Source organism: Salvia hispanica, chromosome 2, assembly GCF_029641045.1.
Source record: "Salvia hispanica isolate PSC_SH4W2 chromosome 2, Shi_PSC_v1, whole genome shotgun sequence".
Classification (NCBI taxonomy): Eukaryota; Viridiplantae; Streptophyta; class Magnoliopsida; order Lamiales; family Lamiaceae; genus Salvia; species Salvia hispanica.
The window spans coordinates 20,904,765-20,930,511 of record NC_142693.1 but is presented as its reverse complement, the minus strand read 5'-3'; the positions used below and the strand labels follow the sequence as shown (position 1 = coordinate 20,930,511).

General features: G+C 31.5%; 4 protein-coding genes across 5 annotated transcripts; 1 reads left to right on the top strand and 3 right to left on the bottom strand.

The window, feature by feature from the left end:
* Positions 1-602: 602 nt before the first annotated feature.
* Positions 603-3,632, bottom strand: LOC125217138 (acyl-acyl carrier protein thioesterase TE3, chloroplastic-like; the record flags this gene model as incomplete). The annotated part of the gene is made up of 5 exons (XM_089066110.1): positions 603-728; positions 2,519-2,614; positions 2,849-2,940; positions 3,236-3,336; positions 3,496-3,632. Coding segments are annotated over 5 exons (552 nt in total), but the record flags the coding sequence as incomplete, so codon positions are not given.
* A 3,905-nt stretch (positions 3,633-7,537) lies between these two features.
* LOC125202253 (cytochrome P450 72A397-like) lies at positions 7,538-12,070 on the bottom strand. Its single transcript, XM_048100620.2, has 5 exons — positions 11,795-12,070; positions 10,932-11,149; positions 10,037-10,284; positions 8,836-9,223; positions 7,538-8,129 (listed from the first exon to the last, which is right to left on the bottom strand). The coding sequence occupies exons 1-5, from the start codon at positions 12,021-12,023 to the stop codon at positions 7,698-7,700; spliced, it is 1,515 nt and encodes a 504-aa protein (XP_047956577.2). The 5' UTR covers positions 12,024-12,070; the 3' UTR covers positions 7,538-7,697.
* Positions 12,071-16,093: 4,023 nt separating this feature from the next.
* On the bottom strand, positions 16,094-18,059 carry LOC125210290 (DNA-directed RNA polymerases II, IV and V subunit 12). The gene is made up of 3 exons (XM_048109847.2): positions 17,905-18,059; positions 17,655-17,747; positions 16,094-16,341 (listed from the first exon to the last, which is right to left on the bottom strand). Exons 1-3 carry the CDS (start codon positions 17,942-17,944, stop codon positions 16,319-16,321), a joined length of 156 nt encoding a protein of 51 aa, XP_047965804.1. The 5' UTR covers positions 17,945-18,059; the 3' UTR covers positions 16,094-16,318.
* A 3,749-nt stretch (positions 18,060-21,808) lies between these two features.
* On the top strand, positions 21,809-25,512 carry LOC125222396 (Pseudouridine synthase family protein). Of its 2 annotated transcripts, none has more exons than XM_089064604.1 (10): positions 21,809-22,312; positions 22,706-22,765; positions 22,895-23,053; positions 23,200-23,247; positions 23,346-23,426; positions 23,527-23,643; positions 23,751-23,852; positions 23,924-24,082; positions 24,472-24,921; positions 25,386-25,503. In XM_089064604.1, the coding sequence occupies exons 1-9, from the start codon at positions 22,004-22,006 to the stop codon at positions 24,841-24,843; spliced, it is 1,407 nt and encodes a 468-aa protein (XP_088920730.1). In that variant the 5' UTR covers positions 21,809-22,003; the 3' UTR covers positions 24,844-24,921; positions 25,386-25,503. The 2 variants fall into 2 exon arrangements, with proteins under 2 accessions (XP_088920730.1, XP_047980935.2); XM_048124978.2 differs by having other exon boundaries at positions 21,810-22,312; positions 25,377-25,512.
* The last annotated feature ends 235 nt before the right edge of the window (positions 25,513-25,747 follow it).

Genomic DNA, 25,747 nt, shown 5'->3' with positions numbered 1-25,747 from the left:
TTTAAAATTTTCACTGACGCTTCCTAAGCAATAATAAGATCAACAAATTATTGCTTAGGAATTAGGGTTTGGTAGGGGTTGTACTACAAAGCGGAAAGCATGTATGAATGTGGTAAAGAAATTATTCAACATTTTGGATGTAATTAATGATGTATTTTTAATGCTGTTAGCTCCAATAATAGATATAAGTAGAAGCAAATGCACTTATGATGAAATTAAATGATGAGATATTAGGAAATTTTTAGTTCCCAAGGAGCAAGGATACTTGAGATCTAGCTACTGATATTAAGTTTTATTCCTTTTTCATTTTACTGTATTTTATTTTTACTTTTTAATCACAATTAGGATTGGATGTATCCAGGTTGAATTTATTACTACTAGTATTTATTTCAGGAGTAGTTGATTATTCATGCAGGCCAGGATAGGCTTTTGAAGGCCCATTGGGCTTTGGTATATAGTAGTACTAATTATCAAATGTACACAACACATTAAATTGGAAGGTACCAAACCCACTATATCAATAGGCTATGAACAAAACAGGTAGTACAATTTATTAAATACATTACACTTAACACATAGTATATTCATAAATAAACAATGATTTACAACAAATGTTGCTTATCACTTTTGTTTAATTCATCGATTCCTGATTTGACGAATGGAGGAAGACGAATTGGGTGTGAACTCTTGTCAAGTACAACCGCGGTAACTTTATTCTCCAAAATAAGCTACACAAAAAAATAAGGGGTTAAAAATAAAATTGTTTTAAAATTTATTTATATCACAAATTTTAATTACTAGTCATGGCAGGGAGTATAAAAGTGTGCAGCAAACTTTTATGGTTTGTCTCTTTGTGAGGAAATTGTAGTAGTACTATGTTACTGAGAAGAGTGAACTACATAAATGGTATCTGATCTTTCATTTTCATATGTAAATAGTACCTGATCTTTATTTTATATCGTTTTTGGTACCTATAAATCACATTTTTGGTACCTGATGTAATTTTCTTCTAAAAATGCCTTTTAAACAAATATATTTTTCCATTTATGTCATAGAGGGTATTTTGGGCATACATAAAATTAGTACCAAAAGTGATATTATAATTATCTTCTCTCATTCTCCTCACTCTTTATACTATTATTATTAATCAATATTAATATTATTATTTTGATTTTATAAATTAATAATTAATTCATTTTTAATATGATTCAAATAGAGATATACTTAAATATTCTTATAGTTATAATTATATTTGATTATTTAAATCCTAATAATATTATTGTTATAATATTAAAAACTGATAGTAATTAATAAATAATTTTAGTATAATTATATAAATTATGAATCACATAATATTATGTAATAATAATAAATATTATTAATTATTATTATTGTTGTTATTATTATTATTATTATTATTATTTTACATTAAATTAGTAACTAATTAATATAGCCTAATAAAAATTTAACATTCTGAATTGTATTCATAATGATATAAAAAATTGAATATTTTTAGTTAGGTGTTTCAACCTTAAAATGAGTATCCAATAATTTAATAAAAAATATTCAATTGTTAATTACTTTAAATAATTATTTTAATTAGGTATTTTGTTTTTTATTTATATTGTGAATGCAATTAGATGTATGTATAAAACACTAAAAAGAAAGAAGAAAAAGAAAAGAAAAGAAAAGATAAGAAACATAAACTAAGGAGAAAAAAGAAAAAAGAAAGGAAGATAAAATACTAAAAAGAAAGAAGAAAAGAAAGAAAAAAGAAAGAAGAAGAAAAACTAAAGAAGAAAAAGAGAAATAACAAAGGAAGAAAAAATAATCACAAATTTGGTACTTTGGTTGAAATTTCTAAAAATATCCTCCATGAAAAAAAAATCACATGTTTGGTACCTAGGGTTATTTTGGTCACTGGGTACCAAAAACGATATAAAATAAAGATCAGGTACCATTTATGTGCGAAAGTGAAAGATCAGGTACCATTTATGTAGTTCACTCTATTGAGAATATGATTTCTGGAAATATGATTTATAAAAATATTATTTAAAATATTAAGGAAAATTTATATTCTGCTTTTAAATAAATCTTTAATTGATATAACAGTAATAATTATTAATATTATTGGATGTACCTAAACGGGCAAACTCCTTTTGGGCTTTTTCGTATTTTAAAATTATTAAGTTATGTGGATTGTCTAAACCCATACTTGGTACTATGTTCATGTACAATTTTGTTGGAGAAAATAATCAAACTTTAACACCAAAACATTAAAATCATTTTGAATAAATATATAATGAACAATGAAAAAAAAATCATTAAAGATATTTTTAATGCGATTAAGAATATTAATTTATGTTTAGAGGACGCTTCGAAACGTCCTAAAATAAAAAAATAAAAAAAAAGTTAATTTATCTTTAATTTATACACGCTTTTTTTTGTATCCTATATTATTGTAATTTTTTAGAACTTTCAAATGCAAGTAGATAAGTTGTTTTTTAGTGGAACAAACCTCTTCATCTGGTAGTCTGAAAATGAAGTTTTCAAGATACATTCGAGCAGGAGAGAATTTATATATTCTCCCTTTGATCAAGAACCTGTCCTTCTTCTGTAATCACAATTTAAAATTCAAAACATGATAACATAATAGTATTTTTAAAATTTCCCCGTGTTTTTATTAGACAAAAGAAAAGGATGGACTGGGCAACAACTAGTGAGTTTTCCTTTTTCATTTTGTTAACAATTTTTTAATAAATTCAAGAATTCACTAATTAATAGTTGACAAATTTATAGCCAATCAACCTTTAAAAAATAAGTGTACGGAATACTAAATATTTCATACCCTTAAAAGCGAACTGAATTTGTATGACGATTCAAGGAGTGCTGGTATTGCTTCATCACTAAATCCAACCATATGGAAGACTTGGAACATACCTATTCATAATTCAATCACCAAATAATTAATAATAGATTCATCCTTTCACAAGATCATACTTCTTTTTTCTTTCTGAATAGAGTTTAGAAATTTATACCTCGATTTATATATGGTCTGATTAGTCAGCAATTTCTAAACTTACCTGATTGATATCTCTACTGTCGCGTATTTGGGAGTTTGTATAATTTGCAAATATTATAAACACAAGTATATATATTACGAAAAGTTATATGCTACATATACATAATAGTTGATAATTTTCTACAAGAAATAATTGATTTGGAGTAGTCTTACTAGTCTCACAGTAATTGGCATAAACAGCATTATTCACAACTCCAAATTGATCCAACTCATATTCTCGAACTTGTAGTTCGATGGCATGAAACCCGACCATCCTAAATATTGCGAGAATATATATCATATTTCTTGAGGAATGTAACTTCAGAATCCAAATAGCATGAAAAACAATTTTATTTTTATTTTTTTCCGAATACAGTTAACTCAATTATAAATATAATATAACTTTATATGTTCCGTGTAATGTTCTTACTTACCCTGTTCCACCCTTGGAGCTATTACAAGCAAGGCGACGACATCTCCTTGACGGGGGTGGCAGCCGGTGTGGAAGCCGATGGGAAGTGATGCCGGCGGGGAAGCTAAGTGAGGTTTGTATGGTGGTCATGTGAGTAAAAGGGTGGCGTGACAATATTCATATAAGAATAGCATGCTCTTAAATAGGGGATTCATGTGTGATAGCCTATTACATTTTGAGGATAAAATCGATTATACAAACTATTACTATTACTAGTACTCTATTGTATATGGCTATATGCAAATAAGTACTATCCGTGACTATGAAATAAAGTCTCATTTTATTATTAATGGACGTCTGCATTTAAAATCCTCATTTCTTGTTCTATATATCAAAATTGGATTCACATATTTTAAAACTCACACTCAAATTTTTTATTGCATACGGATGGAGTATTACACCCTCCGCTTTCCTATTAATTGGCATCAATATATATTTTCTTTTGTTCCCAGTTACTCCCTCCGTCCCACAATAAAAGTTACTCTTGTTGTGAGCACGTTTTAAGAAATGTAAAGAATAGTGAGTTTGAAAAGTTAGTGGATTATAAGACCCACTTTTTTATATTGATTTTATAATAAAATGTGAGTAAAGTGAGTTAGTGGAATATGAAACCTACTTATCATTTATAGTAAAAATGAAGCGTGACTTTTATTATGAAACAGATGGAGTAGATACTCTTACTTTTCATACTTATAGTATTGGACTCCACATTCCACTAATCCATTCTACTCATATTTTATAACTCTTTGACCCTATTATTTGTCCCAATTTTTCATTTTGGTCCGTCCTATATTAATTGTCTCACTTCATTTTTTATCATTTTTGGTAGTTGACTTTACATTCCACTAACTCATTCCGACTAATTTTTTGTTATAAACTTAATACATAAAAGAAGGATTCAAGTTCCACCAACCTTTTAATTCACTTTCTATTACATTTCTTAAAACTCGTGTTGGGTCAAAGCGGGATACATATTAGGGGAAAGATGCTGTATAAATTAATACTCTCTTTGTCCCAAGAAAGTTGAGTCAATTTTCTTTTGCACTCATTTTAAAAAATTCGTAAAAAATAGTTAAAGTGGATAGTATATGATAAAGTAAAAGCGAGAATAATGAAGATAAAACTTTCCTCTACATTATTCTCACTTTTACTTTTCTATATATCCAATTTGACTATTTATTACTCCCTCCGTCCCTGATTAGGATGACTTTGACCGGACACGAGTTTTAAGAAATGTAATGAAAAGTTGGTTGAAAAAGTTATTGGAATGTGGGACCCATTTTTTTATATTGGTTTTATAATAAAATATGAGTGAATCGAGTTAGTGGAATGTGAGACCTACTTACTATTTATGGTAAAAATGAAGTGTGACTCTTAATTGGAGACGGACCGAAATGGAAAAGTGTGACTCTTAATCGGGGACGGAGGGAGTACGGTTTTTTCAAAATGAGTGCAAAAAAGAAATGACTCAACTTAGTTAGGACGGAGAGAGTACTATATAAAAATAAGACCCACGATCTACTAACTTTTTCATTTACTTTTTACTATATTTTTAAAAATATGTGCCAAGTTAAACAATGTTTAATGAAGGATGCGAGTAGTATATAGTAGTATTAACTCTTCTATAAAAAAGATCTTATTTGACTTAGATTAAAAATTTTACCACTTCTGCTATAATTTATTTTTCATTTTAATTGGCTGGTTTTAATAATATTTCTATGTACTATTTTTTAATGATTCGCTTAGTTTTTGTGTTTTCCTTGTCTTATTTGCAATTTATTGGGTTTGGTTATTATGGGAGATGTATAAATGTGTTGCATTTTATTTTCTTGGTTTTTATTTCAAATTTTTAGGATTGACTAGGCCATCATTTTCATGTCTTTTTCTTCATAGATTTCTATATCTTAGGAGGTACAATGTAAATTTAATTATGAGGGAATCCTGTGACATAACATACTATTAAGGGTTGATAATCTCATATTTATAGAGTTGTTAACGTGCAGGAAAAGGATTATAATTTAAATAATTAATTGTCCTGTTTCCATTTTATAAAATTGAAAGCGCTGGATTACTATTTATTACCGCAGTCCTATGATTACAAATGTGTACCTTCTTTTGAATCTACACATTGTTCATATTAAAAAAATAATAATAGTTTTATTTTGTTTTCTTGGTTTTATTATTAATTTTAGGCTTGACTTTTCAAACTTTTTGGAGACTAAAGCATGCAATTTTAAAATATTCAAGCAGAAAAAGAAAAACACAATTCACACTGCCAACAAAACCAAAATAATATGGGTTGGGCAACTTGGTTTGGGCCTTTGGGCATTTGAATTGTGACTTGGGCTAATGAGTATTAAAATGGGCATAATTATTTGTTTTTATATGACTTGGGTTGCTCGACCCATATACGGCGGTATACGTAGGCTTCAAACATGGGCCTTCGAACAACGAACTTCTTCTTAGGGCGATGTTGGAAGCCAATAGAGGGGGCGGCCATGGCGATTTTCCGTCTAGCTAAGAGATAAACTATCGGAATCAAGTGGTTTGGGAGACCGTGGCGATTTACTTTATAGCATAATTTAGAAAGTACGTATCTTTATCAGAATATATAAATATTTTATAGTTTATGTTTTTATATAATAATTTATTATATGGAAAAACCTAACAATTTTATCGTTCGACAGTTAATTTATTATCCTACATATTAGACTCTAATATCGTACTAAGTGCCTAAACACACAGTTAGGTGTCTTGATTCAGAGTTCTTCTATATTATTTTGGTATACAAACGTTTTACTATAATAGATTTTCTTAGCATCTATTCTCACCCCATATATAAGAAAATAATTAGAGGTCCCGAAAATTAAATGAAGAGTCAAAATTAACTTGATAAATTTAATGAAATTTAATACGAGAGAAAGCTAAGTATCGAGCTACTTCAAACACTCATATGTCAAAGATAGTTAACCGAGCAGCTTCTAATTAATTATAATCTTAAATGATCATCAAAGGTGTACATTTTTTTCAACATTGTTCTAGCATATAATAATCCGTTTTTAATTATGGTACGAAGTCAGGGTCACCGGAGACCGGAACGGCGACCGAGAGAGTACCTATGCGTAGAGCACTATGAGAGGAAGAGGGGGAAGAGCTATTTTGCATTAATTCGATAATGATTTGTTTACAAAGGAAAGGCAGCTTATATAGATGCTGCGTGTACGGAAATAACAACATCACAACTATCTAACTAACTACATTCTTCTCATGCTCCGCGCTCATGGTTGATTTAATCCTCTGTTCTCCTATGTTGCATGCACCCATGCTCCACTTTATTTAAGTTTTCCATCTCCCGCGCTTATTCAAATTGCCCATCACGTATCAAATTACTGATGGATCGACGAAAAATACGTTGGTAAATTTTCTGACTGTTGGGTTACAAACCCGTCCCACATCGGATGAGGAAGGGAAGTTGGAAGGTGTATATAATTCCTATCCAACCTCAATTAGTTTGAGGTCTTTTGGGAGTGACCCAAAATCAAATCCGTGCGGGCTTGACCCAAAGCGGACAATATCAAACTAATGTTGCAGTCGGCGATCCTAACACTGACAGGCTTTGTCCCGAAATGAACGTGCCGAAAATCTTGATTACCAAAATATTCTGTCGGTAACCAAAAACTCTTTCCACTTAACCAAAAAGAAAATTTTCTTTAAAGAGGCTAATTGCCTATAATATCACAAAATTTGGTCAAATTCTAATTCAGCCACACAAAAATTTGAATGATAAATCACGAAGTTTCAAACGATTCTCAATTAACCCATAATAACAATTTTGGAGACGAATTCGATGCTAAATTGGAACACGCGCGTAAAATTTTGGTATTTTCATTGAATAGTAACGTAAATGTATATTAATGTGACGATGTAGACAACTAAATGATGTAATTTTGAGCTTATGAAATTAAAAGACTAGCACAAATTTTTGAACTTCGTGATTTATCATTCAAATTTTGAAAAGTACAGAATAAACCAGAATTTAATCAAACTTCCTAATTTTAGAGGCAATTAACCCAAACTAAGCATTTCAATTATCATGAGATTTGGTAATATTACATCAGTATCAACACAAGCCAAATGAAAGCATAAACATAAAATTCAATAAAATCATTTATGGAGTCTCCTTAAGGTGAGATGAATCCCATGCTGGGGTTGGAGCGAGACGACGAACGACGGCGCGTGCGTGTAAGCCGGGGAGAGCTTGAACGAGAAGCGGCGGAGGATCATAGCCAGAGCCATCTTGGCCTCAATTAGGGCAAAATTGTTGCCGATGCAAACCCTAGGGCCCCAGCTGAAGGGGAAGAAGGAGAGCTGATTTTGTGTTGCTTTGGCGATTCCTTCGGAGAATCTCTCCGGCTTGAACTCGTCGGCGTCTTCGCCCCAGAGGTGCTTGTCGCGGTGGATCAGGATTATCGGCAGCAGCACGTGCACTCCGCCGGGGAGAGTCATGTTCCCGAGCTCCGTCTCGTTTTCGAGGATGCGGTTGAATATTATTGCTGGAGGGTATAGTCTTAGAACCTCGTGCAAAATCATCGTCAACTGCAGGGGCGAACACAGAAAAAATAGTTTTGAGCGAGTTAGTTAAAATCAAACTTTTTTCACAACCAGTTGATAAAAGATAAAAAAGTTTTGACAATAAATTATAAAAAAATATAAGTTGAAAAATATTTAAAAATTTTACATGTGTTAATTTAGAATTGTTCAATGGTACTAATAATTAGTGTTACTAATTGTAAATTATGACTTATGCTAAATACTCCGATTATAGAGAAAGATTTTCGTTTTGTTTTTCTAAGCTGATTAATTTCCATTTTGCCATTTCATAATTTAGATTACAAATATTTTAAGGTGGTCTCACGTGAGGACGTCCTCATGTATGGGGACGTCCCGAACTGGGGATTAAACAACTTTGGATGTGATCCAAATGCGTCCTCACGTGAGGGCGGCCCAACAAAAGAATTTGTTCTAAATATTCCTAGTAAATTAAACAAAATTAAACAAAATTTCAGCATTATTGATGTTTTATATATAAAAAAAAAATTCACTATTAATCCTAAAGTCATCAACAATTTAGATTGAGAAAGTTACTCGACATCGCACGTACGTGACACAACATAAGACTGTTCATGAGCGTACACGAAAGCAAAACACGACAAAGCCTAAACAAAAGACCAACAATGCATATACTCGCGAACAAACACAAGTTGTAATAAGTCATAAAAACAATAATTGAGTGTGAACTTACAACTTTGAGACGATTCAATCCATCAAAATGAGGCTCTCCATCTCCAAAAACCCTAAAAACCTCATCCCTAGCTTGCTCCTGCCACGTCGGATGGGCTCCCAACAACATCATCGTCCACGACAAGAGATTCGACGTGCTCTCTTGCCCGGATAGATAGAAAGTCTTGCACTCCTCCACCACTTCCTCGATGCTCATCCCGGCACTGCTGCTTCCATCATTCTCGCGTATCTCTCTCTCATTCGACTTCAGCAAGATGCCTAGCAAGTCGTCGTCCGCGCACTCTCCCTTTCCCATCGACTCTTCTCGTTTGTTGATGATGCCTCTCAGTTGCCGGCAGAGTTGACTGTTGATCTCTTTCATTCTCCTGTTTCTCTTTGTTGGGATGTATCTGAACTTTGCAAAAAAGTTTTACCATTTGCAATTTTGTGGGAAAACAAAAAACTTTCATGTTTCGGAGTAAAAATTTTATTTGTTTTAGTACAAGTAATTTCTCAGTGAATAGAATGACTTTATACGTTTAATACGGTGTTCTTACGTTTTCATGAAAAAATTAATTATTTTTATTCAAACTAAACCCAAAATCGTCAACCATAATCATATTAAATTATTAAATAGTTAAAACAGTAGTAGGATAGATTCAAGCCATTACTACCTTTTTTTGGGATAGCATTTAATAAATTGGTTTTCTTAAGTCATTGGTTATTAGTAGTATTATTTTTTTCGGCAATTGTTGTTAATATCACGAGTTTTGGCTAAATTCTAGATTTTCGTACAAACTAATTTGGTTGTAAAAATCATAAATTTTTTTGATGTTGTTTGAGATTTTTCAAAATTGACTATTCCAGCTAAATCAGAAACTAATTGTCCTTATATTTTGCTTCTTTTTCTTTTTCTCATTCATGTATTCAATGTGAACAAATATATTTAATTGAAATAGAAATCTATGGTTTCCATCCTAAAACCAATTGGTGATAGGAGGAGGGGTCCATGAGACTTATATAGGGGATTAAGCTCTTTATATACACCGATGTGGGATATTGTTACATTCATTTTATGTTTCAATTGACTAGCATTTTATTACAAATTTGACATTGAAATTAAATTGCAATCATTTACTACAAATTAAAAGTTATACTGCAGGCAAAATATTAGCTGATGTGCAAAACCAGAATTTTGTGAAAGTTTGTGAGTTTAGACGTACCTCCATCCGGGGATATAAACGGACTGCAGAACTTGGCGCGTGAGCTCCGACTGCTCTTTCTGGAGCTCGAAAATCCTCCTTCCCTCTTCATGTCTACTTCCAAAAGCAGTTCTTGATATAATTTCAGTGGTTAAATCCTCAAAATGTGACTGCACCTCTATCTCTATGAATCCCACCTCATCCACCACCAACTTTTCCCATTTTCTTATCATTTCATCACAACTCGTGTGCATCGCAGGCACCATGTGCTGAAATAATCTTGTCGAAATTAGATAATTATATTGTTCAATAATAGATTGATTTCGATTTATTATGTCAAGTTTTGATTTTTTAGATTAGTCTTATCTGTGTACAAACGACGTTCTTGGTGATGAAACGTCTTTTTGAGCATCGGCTAAAACGATGATTTGTATATGGATAAAACAATCGAGAAAAATTGAATTTTTGTGATTTTTTTTTTTTTCTTTCAAATATTATGGGATTAGAATTTAACTAGATTTCATAATTTAAATGACTATTATCTTAACAAATTATGATCAGTCTTATAAGATTCAAAGACAAAATATATTAAATAATTCTAGTAGTAGTTTTTATATCTCTATTGTCTCATCCGTATACAAATGACGTCTTTTGGTGATGCAACAAAACAACATTATTTCATTAAAATAAGAAAGTAAAAACAAAAAATAAAAGTAAACGTAAAATAACTACTTATTTTAATAAAATAACATCGCTTGAAGCATGGAAAAAACATCATTTTGTATATGGATAAGACAATTTTAAAAAATACACTTTGTGATTTACTAATATTTTGTTTCCAAAATTTATCAGACTGATCAAAATTTGACAAAATTTTGTGATTTTAGTTATACTATTATCCCGATAAATTCGATACCTTGAGCTTTTCGACGTAGAAAGCCGGATTAATGATTCGTCTATGCTTAGCCCACTTTTCATCCTCGTAGCCAGCTAATCCACAGACAAGAAACTGGGCAAGAGGGTTGTGTGTTGGCTTCTTGAAAATGTGGTTGTTGATCAAGATTTTCTTTAGAAGCTCAGGCTCCATTATCAATACTCTTGCAACTGGCCCAACCCATATGAACGATGCTTTTCCTACACAAAAATAAATTTCATTTACTATCTCGGCAGATTATATTTTGACGAACATGAATCTCCTAAATTTCACTTGAAATAAACACATTGATGTTGTAGTTGGAATTTTTTATTTATTTTTATTTTTAAAATATTTTTAGGTTTTTGCCTTGAAGCACGAAATGGCACGGGGCTCAAACCTGATTCCTTTGGTCCCAAGTATTAACCATTTCATTTTATGTACACTTTAATTATATTTACATTACAATTTTATTTTTTCGCGCATGCTCAGAAGAAATGAGTCAAGTCGGATGGGACAAAGATAATATATATTTGAAATAAATCACAACTGAAAATAAACGCATTTAGGCATTTAGCTGTCATGGTACGGTTGATCAAGCTATATATTCTCCTAGTTCATGCATCAAAAAATCAAGTAGCAAAAAAGAAAAGAATTCTTACTTCAGCAACTTGTGGTGTAAATCAAAGAAGAAAAATATAATAAAATCTAGAGTGTACTTAAACGACAAGTAGCTCAATCATGTAGTCAGATTATAATTAGTGATCAAATGCTACTAGCAAATAAATAAAGAAAATGCTAGCACTAATATTTAATAATAACTATAAAGAAATCATGGTTAATTTTACTATGGTATATATATGTACCGTATTTATTGATAATGTGGTGGTGTAGTGGCAAAACCCTCGGCACAATGTCATCGGAGAGTTTGATCGGCTTGGATTTTGCCTCCTTGATCATGGCGGCCATGTCGTTGGTGTCACCATAAAGCAGACGGTAAGAGTTTCCGGCTAGGCCTTGTGCCCTAAGCCTTTTTTCTATCTTTTTCGGCCTAATCCACACCCAATTCAACATTTTCCAACCCCATATCACCATTGATGCTATCAACAAACATAATATTACAATCAAGCTAATGCTTAGAGGACTCATTTTTTCCTTTTCTTCTTTTTTTTGGGGGGGTGGGGGTGGGGGGTACTAATAGGGTTAGGGGGTTGTGTTAAATAACTTGTTGTAACTAAATGAATTTATATAGCAATGGGAGAAGGCTAGGAAGGATGGTATGATTAGATTAGACAAAGTAATAGGCTTAATTTTCTTTGTGAATTCACCAATCATATCTATTTGCACCTTCTGATAATTGGGAATCTCATCTGCTTGGTTATGTATGGACCACTTGAGCTGTATTTTGGATTGTGGATTAATCAAATATTTAGAATATAGACTAAGCTGTAATTTTGGGTGCTAATCTATAGCAAGGAATAGAAGTTTGTGGTGTATAGTGTGTCAATGGGTTATATATATTTTTGTAATAATTATTAGAAATTATGTACACTTTGGTTCTAGCCTTCTAGGCCTCATGCTTGTGGGGGGGGGGGGGGGGTAGATGCAACTATCATATTATTAAATACACCAAATTAGTTAATTTTATGGTGAAAATAGTAATTTTGGAGAAAATTATTTAATATCTAGAAAAAATTGATTTTCACGTAATGATGTAAATAAAATAACAATTAGAATATGTGATGAAAATTATAATTTAACTATTTTTCCTCCCTCGGTGATTTGCCATAGATCGTTTATAGAGGTTTTAACGAGGTTCGGCCCAGAGAGATTGACTTTATTTATTTGTTTTTGAAATAGTATCGTTAATGATTCTTAGTTAATACCATATGGTTTCGGTGACTTGAACTATATTGATTTGAGTTATCAAATACTAAGTTGGTTGGGTTAACTTTTGACTTTTGATGTTTGTGGTCCAAGTTTTAGGTTTTTTGTATGTTTTTTCTTCTCTATATAAGAACCAATTTCATGATATTATAATAATTTCATTGATTTTTATAATGAAGTCAAAAAAATGATTGTTTATGAACGATCATATTCGTGATAGTTGTAGTAATTAGGGTTGAGCAAGACATTTTATACTTAATTAGTTGTTTTTAATACTATAATTATAATTACAAAAATACTCATCGTCGAGTATGATTGTATGATGCATTTATATGGTACCAAAACAAAAAATATTGAAATATTAATACGATTTCAATATAAAAGTGCGATGTGTGATCTCAAGTAGTATTACAAAAGTGCCATGTGTGAGTGATTAGTTGAGTAGATCTGTTGGTTGGTGTGAAGCATCATATAAATCAAACCATGTTACTATAATTTAATCATTTTGACTTTTATAGAGTACAGACTGTTCGTTAACATGACCTTTCATTGCATGTTGTCGCGCTCAATTTCATGCTTGGTGTGTCTCCCTTAGTCTCGGTTGGCTCTAGGCAACATTACGTTTCATGTGATGTTGTTTTCGCCTCTTATTATTGAAGGTCTTTTGCTACTTTGCACTCTATTACTAATTTTTAAAGGTTTGAGATTTTTGGGTTATATAATAAATATCTCAATAATGAACCTATGTAACTGTATATTTTCATTAGTATAGAGAGATTTTTAGAGTGTGGTCCAAATTATAATTTTGTATTGCTACTAGTGACATCATGAGTGGTGTCACAAAATTTGTTATTTTTAGGTGTATCAAAATTTAGGTGCACCCTCACATGCATATATAAACATTTGTGAAACATAAAAATATAAGTAAAATTTGCTATGTTTAGAGATGCATGTTACAAACTGAGTGACATTTATTCATTTAATTGAACTTAATTTTGTAAGCTATCACAAAATCCTTTTGTTACATGTATATGTTACTCTCTCTCTCTCATTATATTACTTTAATTATTAATAAAAAAAAATTCGTAAATACTTACAAATTGATTGTCAGGAAAAATACTGGTATATTCGCATGTCACAAAAGCATCTACACTTTAACATGTTACAAAATTAGCTATACAGTCAAATATTGCTAAATTTAGTGATATGTCTTTATTTTGTGATACATAATAGCTACCCAACTATAATACTCCATCTGTCCCACGTTACTTTTCATAGTCGTTTTGGAAACATAATAGTTTTATAGTTAAGTGAATAAAAGTAAAGTAAGAAATAGAATAATATAGAGTGTCTTATCTATATTATTTTTTTCCAATTTAACTATTTATTTTCATTTTATCAAACGAGTACCAAAAAAAGAGCCTCAAGTAATGTGGGATAATTTTATTAGAAGTACATTTATAAGTATCATAATTCATCAAGAATATCAATACTAAAATATTTTGTTGTGGTGTGTGAAAACTCTGAAACGAATCTATAGCAAGTACACTACGATATTCAGCACTAACTAAGTATGTATTAGAAATCCATAAATATGGCACTACATGTACGTGTGCATGTCTAGATTTCTAATGAGGATGCTCAATATTAATGATATAGAATACAATATACTGATTTATGTTATAAATAAGATGTATGTAGAAAACATGCCTAAAATTTATGATATGAAAGTGAAACATCTTCCTGAAATTGCCACCAAATATGCTTACAATGCCCTAATTGTTACATAGGATCCGACAAGTTAATTTAACGAGAAAAACAGAAATAAAAATTCATAGTTGCCTTAAAACAATAGCAAAAAAGTGACAAAAAAGACAAGGTTCCCCATCTCATGATAATATTCGATTTTGATGAAAAATAATATACCTTTCATTGGCTCTTACAATGTTGAAACAATCACCTCACAATTAAATAAATGATACTACCTTAACCATCACAAGTTTATTTGAATTTCTCAACTGATCTCGTATTTTATTTATTTGTTTTGTCAATGCCTTCATGTTAGGGCTATAAATCTTAGAAGGGGACCATTCTATGTATTTGGTATGATATGAATTATAAATCATAGTAAAAGTACCATACACAATATTTTGTGCCAATATTTTAATTATTTTTTTAGTCAATTATTTAATTATGGTAAATTTACGTTCACAAGTTTGTGCATAGGTTGTAAATTGTAATGTAGGGATGATTATATTAATTTTGAATCCAGATCATAAATGCATGACTAATATATTTAGCTACGACCTAGCTATAGCTCTATTTATATGAAAATCATTAAGAAAGATATTCAAGTATTTAATATTATCTGGTGTGACAGCTATTCGAAATATATAAATGTTTCATACGAATTTAAAGAGTTACAATAAAGGAAGCATTAATTATGACGACTATACTACATTTTTAAAAATATATAAATGAAAATTTATTTTTTTAGATTATAGTAAAATTTAAGTTTTTTACTTAAACTATTGGCAAACTACTTATAAAATAAAATAATAAAATAGTACTTTAGTTTTTGCCTCTAAACTATTTTAGTTGGAAAAGAATGAGAATTTTTTTTAATAATCCTAATTTATATTCATATTTGGCGGAAGAGTGTATGAGTGTAATAAATAAGATATTAATTTATTTTTATTACTAATTTAGTGAGTGTATATTAAAATTATCTTGTGTGGCAAGCCATAGATTAAAGTTTTCTTTAAATTTAAATCTTAGTTAAAGTATTAATCGATGTAAAACAAGTTTGAATAGAAAAGCAGTAACTTGAACCTGAAACGACTATCATTAGCGTTAATCACGCATTACAGATAATCATATAACTAAACAAAATAAAGAAAACGAATATTATAACTTTCGTTGTTCATTGGATCATCGAGAAAGACCAAGCCTCCTAAAAAAATTTAATACTACTATATTTTAAGTCCACTAAAATTAGACTAATTTCTAAATCTGAAAAATTTTAAATATTCAAATATTACTTATACTGTAAACCCAAAATCCACTATCACTACTTTTCTCTTACTTTATCAATTGCATATTAAAACCAATGTCATACACAATTATATCTATTTCTATGAGAGAAGGTAATAGAATTTTGAATCCACATTCAAAGTTGGTGGTAAAAGTCTGAATTGATCTATATTTTATGTATTTTTCCGCTATTAACCATTTACATAATTATAGTAAAATTCTATTTATCAGCATACAACTACTCATGAACAAATAGAAGCAACTGTATAATGATGAACAATCCCAACATAGACCAAACAAGTAGGTAGGTTGCTGATAACAGAGTATTTAGCTTACAGATCCTAAACACAAAGCAGTGATATCAAACTCATTTCTGAAAGAGAAGTCATCAGCAACATGTTGAATTATCATAACAAGTTTTAGGTATCACAGAATGTAGACCATCACCATGCGTTGCTCGGGAAGCAGCTTCAGCGAGCTTCGTACTGGACAACTGCAGGAGTCACAGATAAATGAATTAAGCAGAGGTTACCAATTAGATTATCAAGACAGATGTAGATAGGGAATTTTCCGCAATCGAGTTAAACAATAGTGCTTTCACAATGGCGGGGAGAAGGAAGTAGAGAGGACTCCTATGTTCCCTTTGGGTGATCGATGTAAACAAACTATGATTATGAACTTGGCATCAGAATTAAAGGGGGTTGGACCTACCTTCTCCTCTTTTAGTAAACTTGAGACGGATGCAGATAGGAAATGTTTTTGCAGACAGTTTGTTCACGTCAAAGACATATATATATGCATCAAAGTTGAGATGATTGAGTTTTCCACGCATTCAATTCTATGATTCAATGCATGATGATATCAACACATACAACCTGATTATGCAACTTGCGCAATAAAAGCCATCATCTAAGACGATTACACAGTAACCCACAGCATGGTTCCACAAAGGGTGATAAAAGTGTAAACTATGTACTTTTAAGCCTAGTAAAGCAGAGTATATTGATCAAAACTGAAACAATTTTATGCACAAATCAACAAGTGATCCCCCCATACAAACGAATATTGCTAGAACCCTTTTGTAGAGCACTAGAGCTGAAAACCGTCTTACTCGGCATCCAAAAGCAACTCAGCAATAGTATTTTCTTGATCAAACAGATGAGTCAGAGTATACTGACATGAAGAAAGTAGTAACTATAACAGCAGTCTTCCTGTAAAAGGCAGAACTGATCCCACACCAAGCAGTGGTTATACATGAAATGTAAAAATGACTATTCCAGTTCTAGTCCACAAAATAAGGGGATGTGAAATGCGATTACAGAAAGTCATTCCTATTAGTACTACTTAAGAGGCAGGGCATTTACTGTTGAAGATTAGCCTAGATACATTCATCTTTTGTTTGCTTCTAAAGACCTTGAATATTTTTACAATATAAGTTAACTCGTCGGATTCATGTATAGGATTAGCAGAAATCCTCGTGACAGATAATATACTCAACCATACCATACAATATTGTATTCATGAATGGTAAATTTCATGAACTACTACTACAATAATCAAGGTGACTACCATCCTAACCTCTCAAAACCCCCATTGAATTACATCGTGGACGAATTGTTTGAACCAAATGCCCCCCAAAACAACCAACAAAAACAAGCCTTGTCTCAAATTTACCGGAGACAGTAATCTAATGCTGTCTATGAAATTCTAACCTAACAACTTAACTAAATCCCCAAATTTATAATTTTAAATGAAAAGCTTCCACAAAAATCGAGAAAATCAAACGAGTTTCGAAAAGAAAATTACTGCGGCGGGTGCGTTTCTTGTAGAGAATGCGATAGCCACATTCGCGGCACTGAATCACATCGCCTTGCTTCAGCGTATTCTCTTGCCCACAATCTAAAACACCACGGTTCAATTTCCTCAGCAATATTCAAGTTAAACGCAGCAAAATTAAACGAACACACACACACACAGGCCTCAATTACAATTACGCGCACAAAATTGAAACTACGAATTACTTAAGCATGTGATTCAAAGAATGAAAAAAAAGAACCTCCACAGATGTAGTTGACTGGTTCGGGCTGAGCATCCATTGTTGATCGGCGAGGGAAGGTCAGAAGAAATTGAACTGGTTTAGGGTTTAAACTTTAAAGGGTTCTTATATTGTGCGAATTCAAAGCATTCTTATTTTATGCCAATAAATAAATTCGAACTTACCTTTTTACAATTTTATTTTGTTTCCTTGTTTGAATAATCAAATGGCAAAATAAGATTTGAACTATACAATTAAAAAGTACTTTTGCAAAAAATTATAAATATTAATCAACCCTATATTTTGGACTCAGAAGTAAAGGTTGGATGTTGTTTTGATACAACGATTGGAAAACAAATTCAAGAAAATTATATATATTCGAAGTTCGAACTTTTCACATCGAAATTTTATACAAGTAGTACATTCCAGTCCTAAAAAATGTAGTACTTCATCTATCCGCCATGATTACCTATTTCATTATATTTTATGGTTCATCCATTTTTTACTAGCATTTCCATAAACGAAATCTCACAGCTACTGACTTATTTTACTTTCATTTTATTAAAGTATAAAATTAGTGTAATTTACATTTATTAACTTTTTCATATACTTTTGTGAATTAAAATATGATAAATAAATAAAATATTAATAGTGAATTAAGGAGGGAAAATGAGGAAAGCTACTAAGTTCAGCTGCCTTGCCGCCGCCTTTGCTCAGTTCTCGGCCACATCTCCAGTCGTTGCCGCCGTCGCCTCCTACGCAGCCGACAGCAGCCTATCTCCATAGCTACCGCTGGTATATTCTTTGAAACACTTGTCGGTTGTGGGGAGTATTGATGCAAGAGTTTAATTTGTTTGATAATTGAGGGAATTAGCCTGAATTAATCATGAATTATGAAATAAAAATTCAATCTTGACTGGGAATTTTGAGTGTTAATCCCCAACATTAAGTTCCAATAACGTAACTATCTAGAAACACTCATTTTGTTAGCTTGGAACAAGAAAGGATCAGTTTTAAAACATAACTAGTATCTATTCCCGTGCGATGCACGGTTCAATTAATTTTACGGAAATTAATTTAATAAATCACTTTATCATCACTCGAATTTGAAAACTAAAAAAAAAACTAAACTTGCGAAACTTAACATCTACAAAATATGTACAGTAGGCATATATATAGACTACATATGTATTTGTTCTAAAGTTTTCATCCTATTTTTCTTTCTCTTCTAGAATTTTCTACTTTTTTCTTATATATTCTATTTATCCCTAAATATTTCTATTATAAATTATCTTCAAATTTTAATTACAAAAATCGGGCTTATTATTTATTTGAACACATTTTATAAATACTATATTATGTTATAGTAAATAATTATAACCTGCAATTATTATACTATATTGATTAAACTTATCAATTTTATTTTGTAAATAATTATAATCACAACTAATAACTATAATCTCAATCTAGAGTAATATAAGTAAAATGTTAAAACCTGCAATTAGTATAATATTTAAAATTATACTAAAACAACAAAAGCACATATATTGATTAAAACATATTTAGATATAAAATGAACAATCTTATTTATACAATACATAGTAAAATTATGTCTAACACCATCAATATGAAAGTATTAATATACAATTTATAAAGTTCAAAATATGGAAGTCATTGTCATAGAAAAATATAATAAATATTTTTATCAATTTCAAAGATCTAATTTATTAAATTATACAATAAATTCATCACATTAATCCAAGTCATCACATAAATGCATAAGAATTTGTTACATCATATACTATGTCTCATAAAAAAATAATCATGTAAACTCTTTACCTATATAATTGGGTCAACTAATTAAAAAATGTATTGCTAACAAACAATTTATTAGGTATAGTAACTCATTCATGTTAAAACATTACCCTCCGACTTCTCTTTGTACTCCAATACCCCTTTAACTTATCATTTTTCCAACATCTTTTATCCGCCTCCATCTAGCTCGGCCCTTCTTCATCACCAGTTATCATCTCCTGTATTTTTCTCGTCTTGCATCGGCGCAATTTATTACATAAGCCAGTTTTTCACCATCTATTCTACATGTAATACTTTAAAATAAAAATCAACTACATACCCTATATTACAACTTTTTACCATTTAGGTGCTTTTTTGCATAAAATCTATGGAAGTGACGAAGTTTGAGATGAATATGCAATGCATTAACCACAAAATATTATAGATGGTCAGTTTCTATGATACTATATTGATTCTATTTGTAAATAATTATTATAGTTAAGACAAATAAAAAATAAAAACAAAACTAACAAAAAATAAAACAAACTAACATTAAGAAAAAAGTTTAAATATGGACTAATATCACTTAAACATAATATGATCCTCAACCTTATTTTCCTCCCCACTCTCCAAATTAATATTTTATACTCTATGTCTTCTTTGCTTTCGTTTGCCATTTCGTTGACTTTGAATGTTCGCTTTGCATGAAATCTGTGAAAGTGACAAAGTTCGAGATGAATATGCAATGCAAAATATTATAGATAGTTAGTTCTATGATTTCTTATATCGGAAAAAAATAATTTACAATGATAATATAAATTTTATGCTTGAAAGTTGAAACATTTACAATTATGTAAAAACGTTCATAATGATTAAATAAAATTAAATATTATTAATGAATATGTAGTGTCATCAATCAATCATAATATTAAATGTACATAAATATCATTATGAATAGTATAACAACCTTTCATTTTCTATAATAATTATGACATATTGTATAGTAATTATTAAAATTTATACTCGTATAACTTACATATTTCAATATAAGACCAAAACTCGCCTTTTATATATACTAGTGTTAACCCACGTGTGATGCACGACAGAATATTTTTTTGTCATACGATTTTAAATTTTTAATCGATTAACTAAAATAAGAAACAATATAATTATATAAGATTTAAAATGGAAAAATATACCACTATATAATAAAAATTCAATAAATATGTACTCCTCAATTCATTTTACACCTAAAGACGTTAAATTAAACATATTTAAAATGGAATTAAGACAAATAAAATTATTTGGACAATGATAAAGAGACTATATTAAGTGCTGACATTTATGAAAAATATGTTTAAAACAATCTTTCATATTTCTCTACTAAAAATAATAAATCGTGTAAAGATGAAGATAAATACTATGTATGTTTGAGTTAAGGATGTTACCATTCTTCCCTCTCTAAGAAATGTAAGAAATATCGGATAAAATTCTGGAACCATATACACGCGATACTCTAATTATTGTAATTAAAAAAAAAACAACAATAAATGAAATGGAAATTACAATGAAAATTAGTCAAGAAAAACCCTCTTTCCGCAAGACAAATTACATCACGGTTAGTGCTCAAAGATAAAACGAATTCCTCCTAACGTATATAACATCTCAAACCTGCTAGACACCTATAAACTTGACGGGGCTTCAAAATCGAGCAAAACAATGTTCCTAAAATGTACAATAAAATGTTGAGAGCTTGAGAGAGAATGAAGAATGTTTTGTTAGTATGTAAATTCATCCACAACTCTATGCCTTTAATAGGTACAAAATTAGTACATGAAAGATCATGGAATTAAAACATCATAAATTATAAAATCAAGACAATTTAGGTTACAAAATTTGTTAAATGCTCACTATTCTATTTAAATTTATTTAACTACCATTGTAGTGCTTAAAGAATTAGTCACATTCTCATTAAAATATCTAAATAAATATTTATGAGAGTTACTTAAAATATTCAAATTGATCCATCGATTATAAATATTTTGGAATAAGGATAAAATATATAAGTATTTAAAAAAAAAAAAAAGGCTAAAACTCGCCTGGTTATATATGTATAGAAGATATCCAATGTCTTCTTTGAGGTGAACTTGGAATGTCACAGGAAAATTCTAGCTCCTTCGCCGTTCTACCTTGGTCGAAACTGAGATCAAATCATACCTATAAGCAGTCCTAAAAAAGGAGGAATGATCCTCCTTAAAAATGAATTGATTTTCTGAATAAGTGGTCAATAATCTGTTTAAAATTGCTAAACATTCGAGTCCAGATTATGCGGAAGAAGCTCCTTAGTCGCGAAGCCTTATCAGCAGCTGTAGGGCATAAGCCACGGTCAAGGATCCGTGCACCACCGCCTGATTCATCCCCTGTGATTCGAGTATCAAATCACATGGTTCAGTTGGGCCGCCCGAAAGAGGGCCCAAAACCTCGGCAGCTGCTATCTCTGCCCCCATTTCCAGGCTTCCATTTGCCTGGAAGGAACTCGACATCGGCTGCGTATGTCACTGCCATTAGCTGGCTCAGATACTACTTCAATGACATCCCTCCACTCGTCATTCAGAAGCATTTTTATCAAGGCCTAGTATGTATCTTGTCTCCTTTGTTGCTTTCGTATTTTGTGGCGTAGTTTCTGTTTTTCTGATTGACATTTTTACTCATTTGTGCTATAATTCAGAAACGTAGTTGCAGTTGATCTCTACTTCATTAATACTGTTTTTTGTAAAAGTGTTGGTTGGCATTGTCCACTTCAAGAATGACTTAAATTACTGTAATAGTGTGATTACTGTGGTCTGGATGTACAATTCCCACTTTCGCAAATATTCATAAACTCTATAAACAATTTGGAAATAGTACAAAGAGTTGTTGTAGATATCGACATGAGAAAATCTATGACAAGTTATGCAGCATTGTGAATCCTAGTCTTTTCTTCTTATGTTAAGACCGTTGAAATTAGACTGCTTATGGGATTTATCAGGTGCGGAGTACAAGTGGTCTGTCAAGATGCTATGAAGGACAAGCAATGTCCTTGAAGAAGGTAATATCTTATAATTCTTTCAAAAAATTGTTGTATAAACTCAAAAGTGTCTTTGGACATGAATTCTATATGCATAAACTGTAATTGATATTGACATTACTTTTTTGTAATCGAAATGGGTATGAGCAGATTAGACCTAATGACATCATGGAGGTGGGTGCTAGAGTTCACGTCCCAGTATCTGTTGCTGAAAGTAAAGTCTCAAAAAGGTTTGATGTTATACCAAGTGCAACACAGTATCCAAATGCGGATGAGATTGAATACATACAGAGACTTGTGAAGTACAAGGTATGCCTGTCTGCTTGGTAAATAAGAAATGGTTATTCATATCTGTTTTTCAAAATGATACAGGAACCTACGCTATCGTATTTGGTTAGCCTGTAGATGTGTTATACTCGGACACTTTAATATGATATGCTGCATTATAATTTCAGGACTCTGCTATACTGGTGTTAAACAAACCTCCTAACTTGCCTGTAAAGGTTAGCATCGTTGACAGTCTTATAAAACATCGGTTTTTGCTTATTCTACTATATATACTCATATGCCCGTTGAGTTGCTAATGCATTATGTGAAACAGGGACCTGTGCCAATTCACAACAGCATGGATGCCTTGGCTGCTGCATCGTTATCGTACAATTATGATGAGGGCCCTAAGTTGGTGAGCAGCTGTCTACTAAATGGATTTTGTTATGGCCCTCTTGTGACATACCTCTGTTGTTCCTTTGAATATTCTGATTCATATCCAACGTGTAATTTAGGTATGTCGACTTGACAGAGAGAGTAGTGGTCTCCTCCTAATGGGAAGAACGAAGGAAAGCATTTCCTATCTTCAGTGTTTGTTCAGTGATATGAAAAAAACAAAGTCCTTTCCTAAGGTGCTTAAATCTCTGTTGAAATTTCCAATCATGTTATGGAATGCTGCTGATTTTTTGTTAGTGTTATGTTAACTGTGATTTCCCCTCTTTTTTTGGGTGTTATAAAGGAATGGAATGATGCTTGTGATGCCACCTATCAGAGATATTGGGCATTGGTCATCGGTTCACCCAAGCAAAAAGAAGGCTTAATTTGCGCTCCGCTGACAAAGGTATCTCCAAAACTTAAAATAGCCTCCTGATATCTGGTTATGACATAATCATTCGATATCGTTGATTTCAGGTTATTCTTGACGATGGGAAAACCGAGAGGGTCATTCTAGCTCATAATTCAGGATTAGAAGCTTCTCAAGAAGCAATAACTGAATATCGTGTGCTTGGCCCTGTTATCAATGGATGTTCATGGATTGAATTGCGACCACGTACGAACTGCAAACATCAGGTACATAATTTATTTTCATTGTTTTCTTCTCTCTCGGGCTATAGTTCACTAAAAATACGTCTGACACTCAAATGGTTTATCTGCAATGGTTTCAATTTTATTTGCATTGCACAAACTACAAAGGTTGTATATTACTGTTTCTATCTAACTGTTAAAATGAACTAGGCTTGCTAATATTGATATTCTTCGTTTCATACCATCTCCAATAGCGACCTAATCATATGACCATACACAGCTTTGACATATGTGCAAATTGGGGTACTATTTTCGGAATAGCATTTTATGTCTGGTTGAAATTTCTGAACATATTCAACATTATTGGAGAGTCATCATTTTGTCAATTGCTTTTGTTTCTTTTATTCCTCATATTGGCTTGTCGTTTTCTGCAGTTACGAGTTCATTGTGCTGAAGCTCTTGGCACTCCAATCGTAGGTGACTACAAATACGGGTGGTTTATTCATAGTAGATGGAAGCAGCTCCCTAGGGTAGACTACGAGGCCACAACTGGAGAACCTTACAAGATGCGGAGGCCCGAGGGTCTGGACGTCCAAAAAGGTAGTGTCTTATCTAAAGTTCCTCTTCTGCATCTACATTGTAGGGAGATGGTGCTGCCCAACATTGCTAAGTTCATTGAGCTTCACAACCGGCGGTCGAGAATCAGTTGTGGGGATCCTGAGGAACGCGATATCCTCCGTTTCGTTGCCCCAATGCCTTCTCACATGAAAATTAGTTGGAACCTCATGTCCTCTTATTTGGTATGACGACTGGGATTTGATTGGGATTTGTGGTCTCATAATTTTGAAGGCATGCAAATTCTCCCTTCACGGATAAGAAAAATTGTAAGTTCTTTTCATATTATTTTGTAATTTTGTTGTCACATGATTACTTATTCAGTATATTCATAACTTGCATAGGTTTTCTTTCATATAACTGGAATATTGGTACTTGCTTTTTTAATGATATTGTTTTAACATTTGAGGGAAATTTTTTTGCTTTCTTTCTATTTTGAGTGCAATCCATGAAAAAGGTCTTCAAAATGGGATTTCTTTAATTCCGTAAGTGGGAAAAATGCACATATGAAGTACGTCTTTAAATATGTATTTTGCGTGTGTGTTTTATATAAAAGCCCGATTGCTTGTGTGGTTAGGAGTAGAGACTTAATTTGCTACTTATAGCATGCAGCCTGGGTTCAGATCTTACTTGCTGCACTTTTGATCTACATTACCTAATATTTCATATTTAATTTTATATTCTTAAATATTAATTAATTAATTATAATATTTTATGTTTCTAGTAAGCGCAGACAATGTTGGAAAATGAGGATGGGAGAAATTGGAATGGAGAAGAGGAAGAAGAATAGAAAACGAAAGAGAACTACCACAACTACTTCCTTCTTGGAATTGTGTGTGTAATTAAGAGCAGATGGCCCCCCAAAAGGCATTGGATTCCACTTTCTCTACTATTCACTCCGTCTCTTGATTTTGGATTCTCTTCTCTGTTGCCATCTTATCCTCCACTTATCTTTGATTTTGCCAAAACAAACAAGGAAAGCAATCAAGAAAAAAGATACTATTACTCCTTGCTCATACATGCCTTTGACCACATATTGAAGCAGAGTAGAAGAAATTTATTCGTACTACACCTGCTGCAGCCCATCTTTCTCAA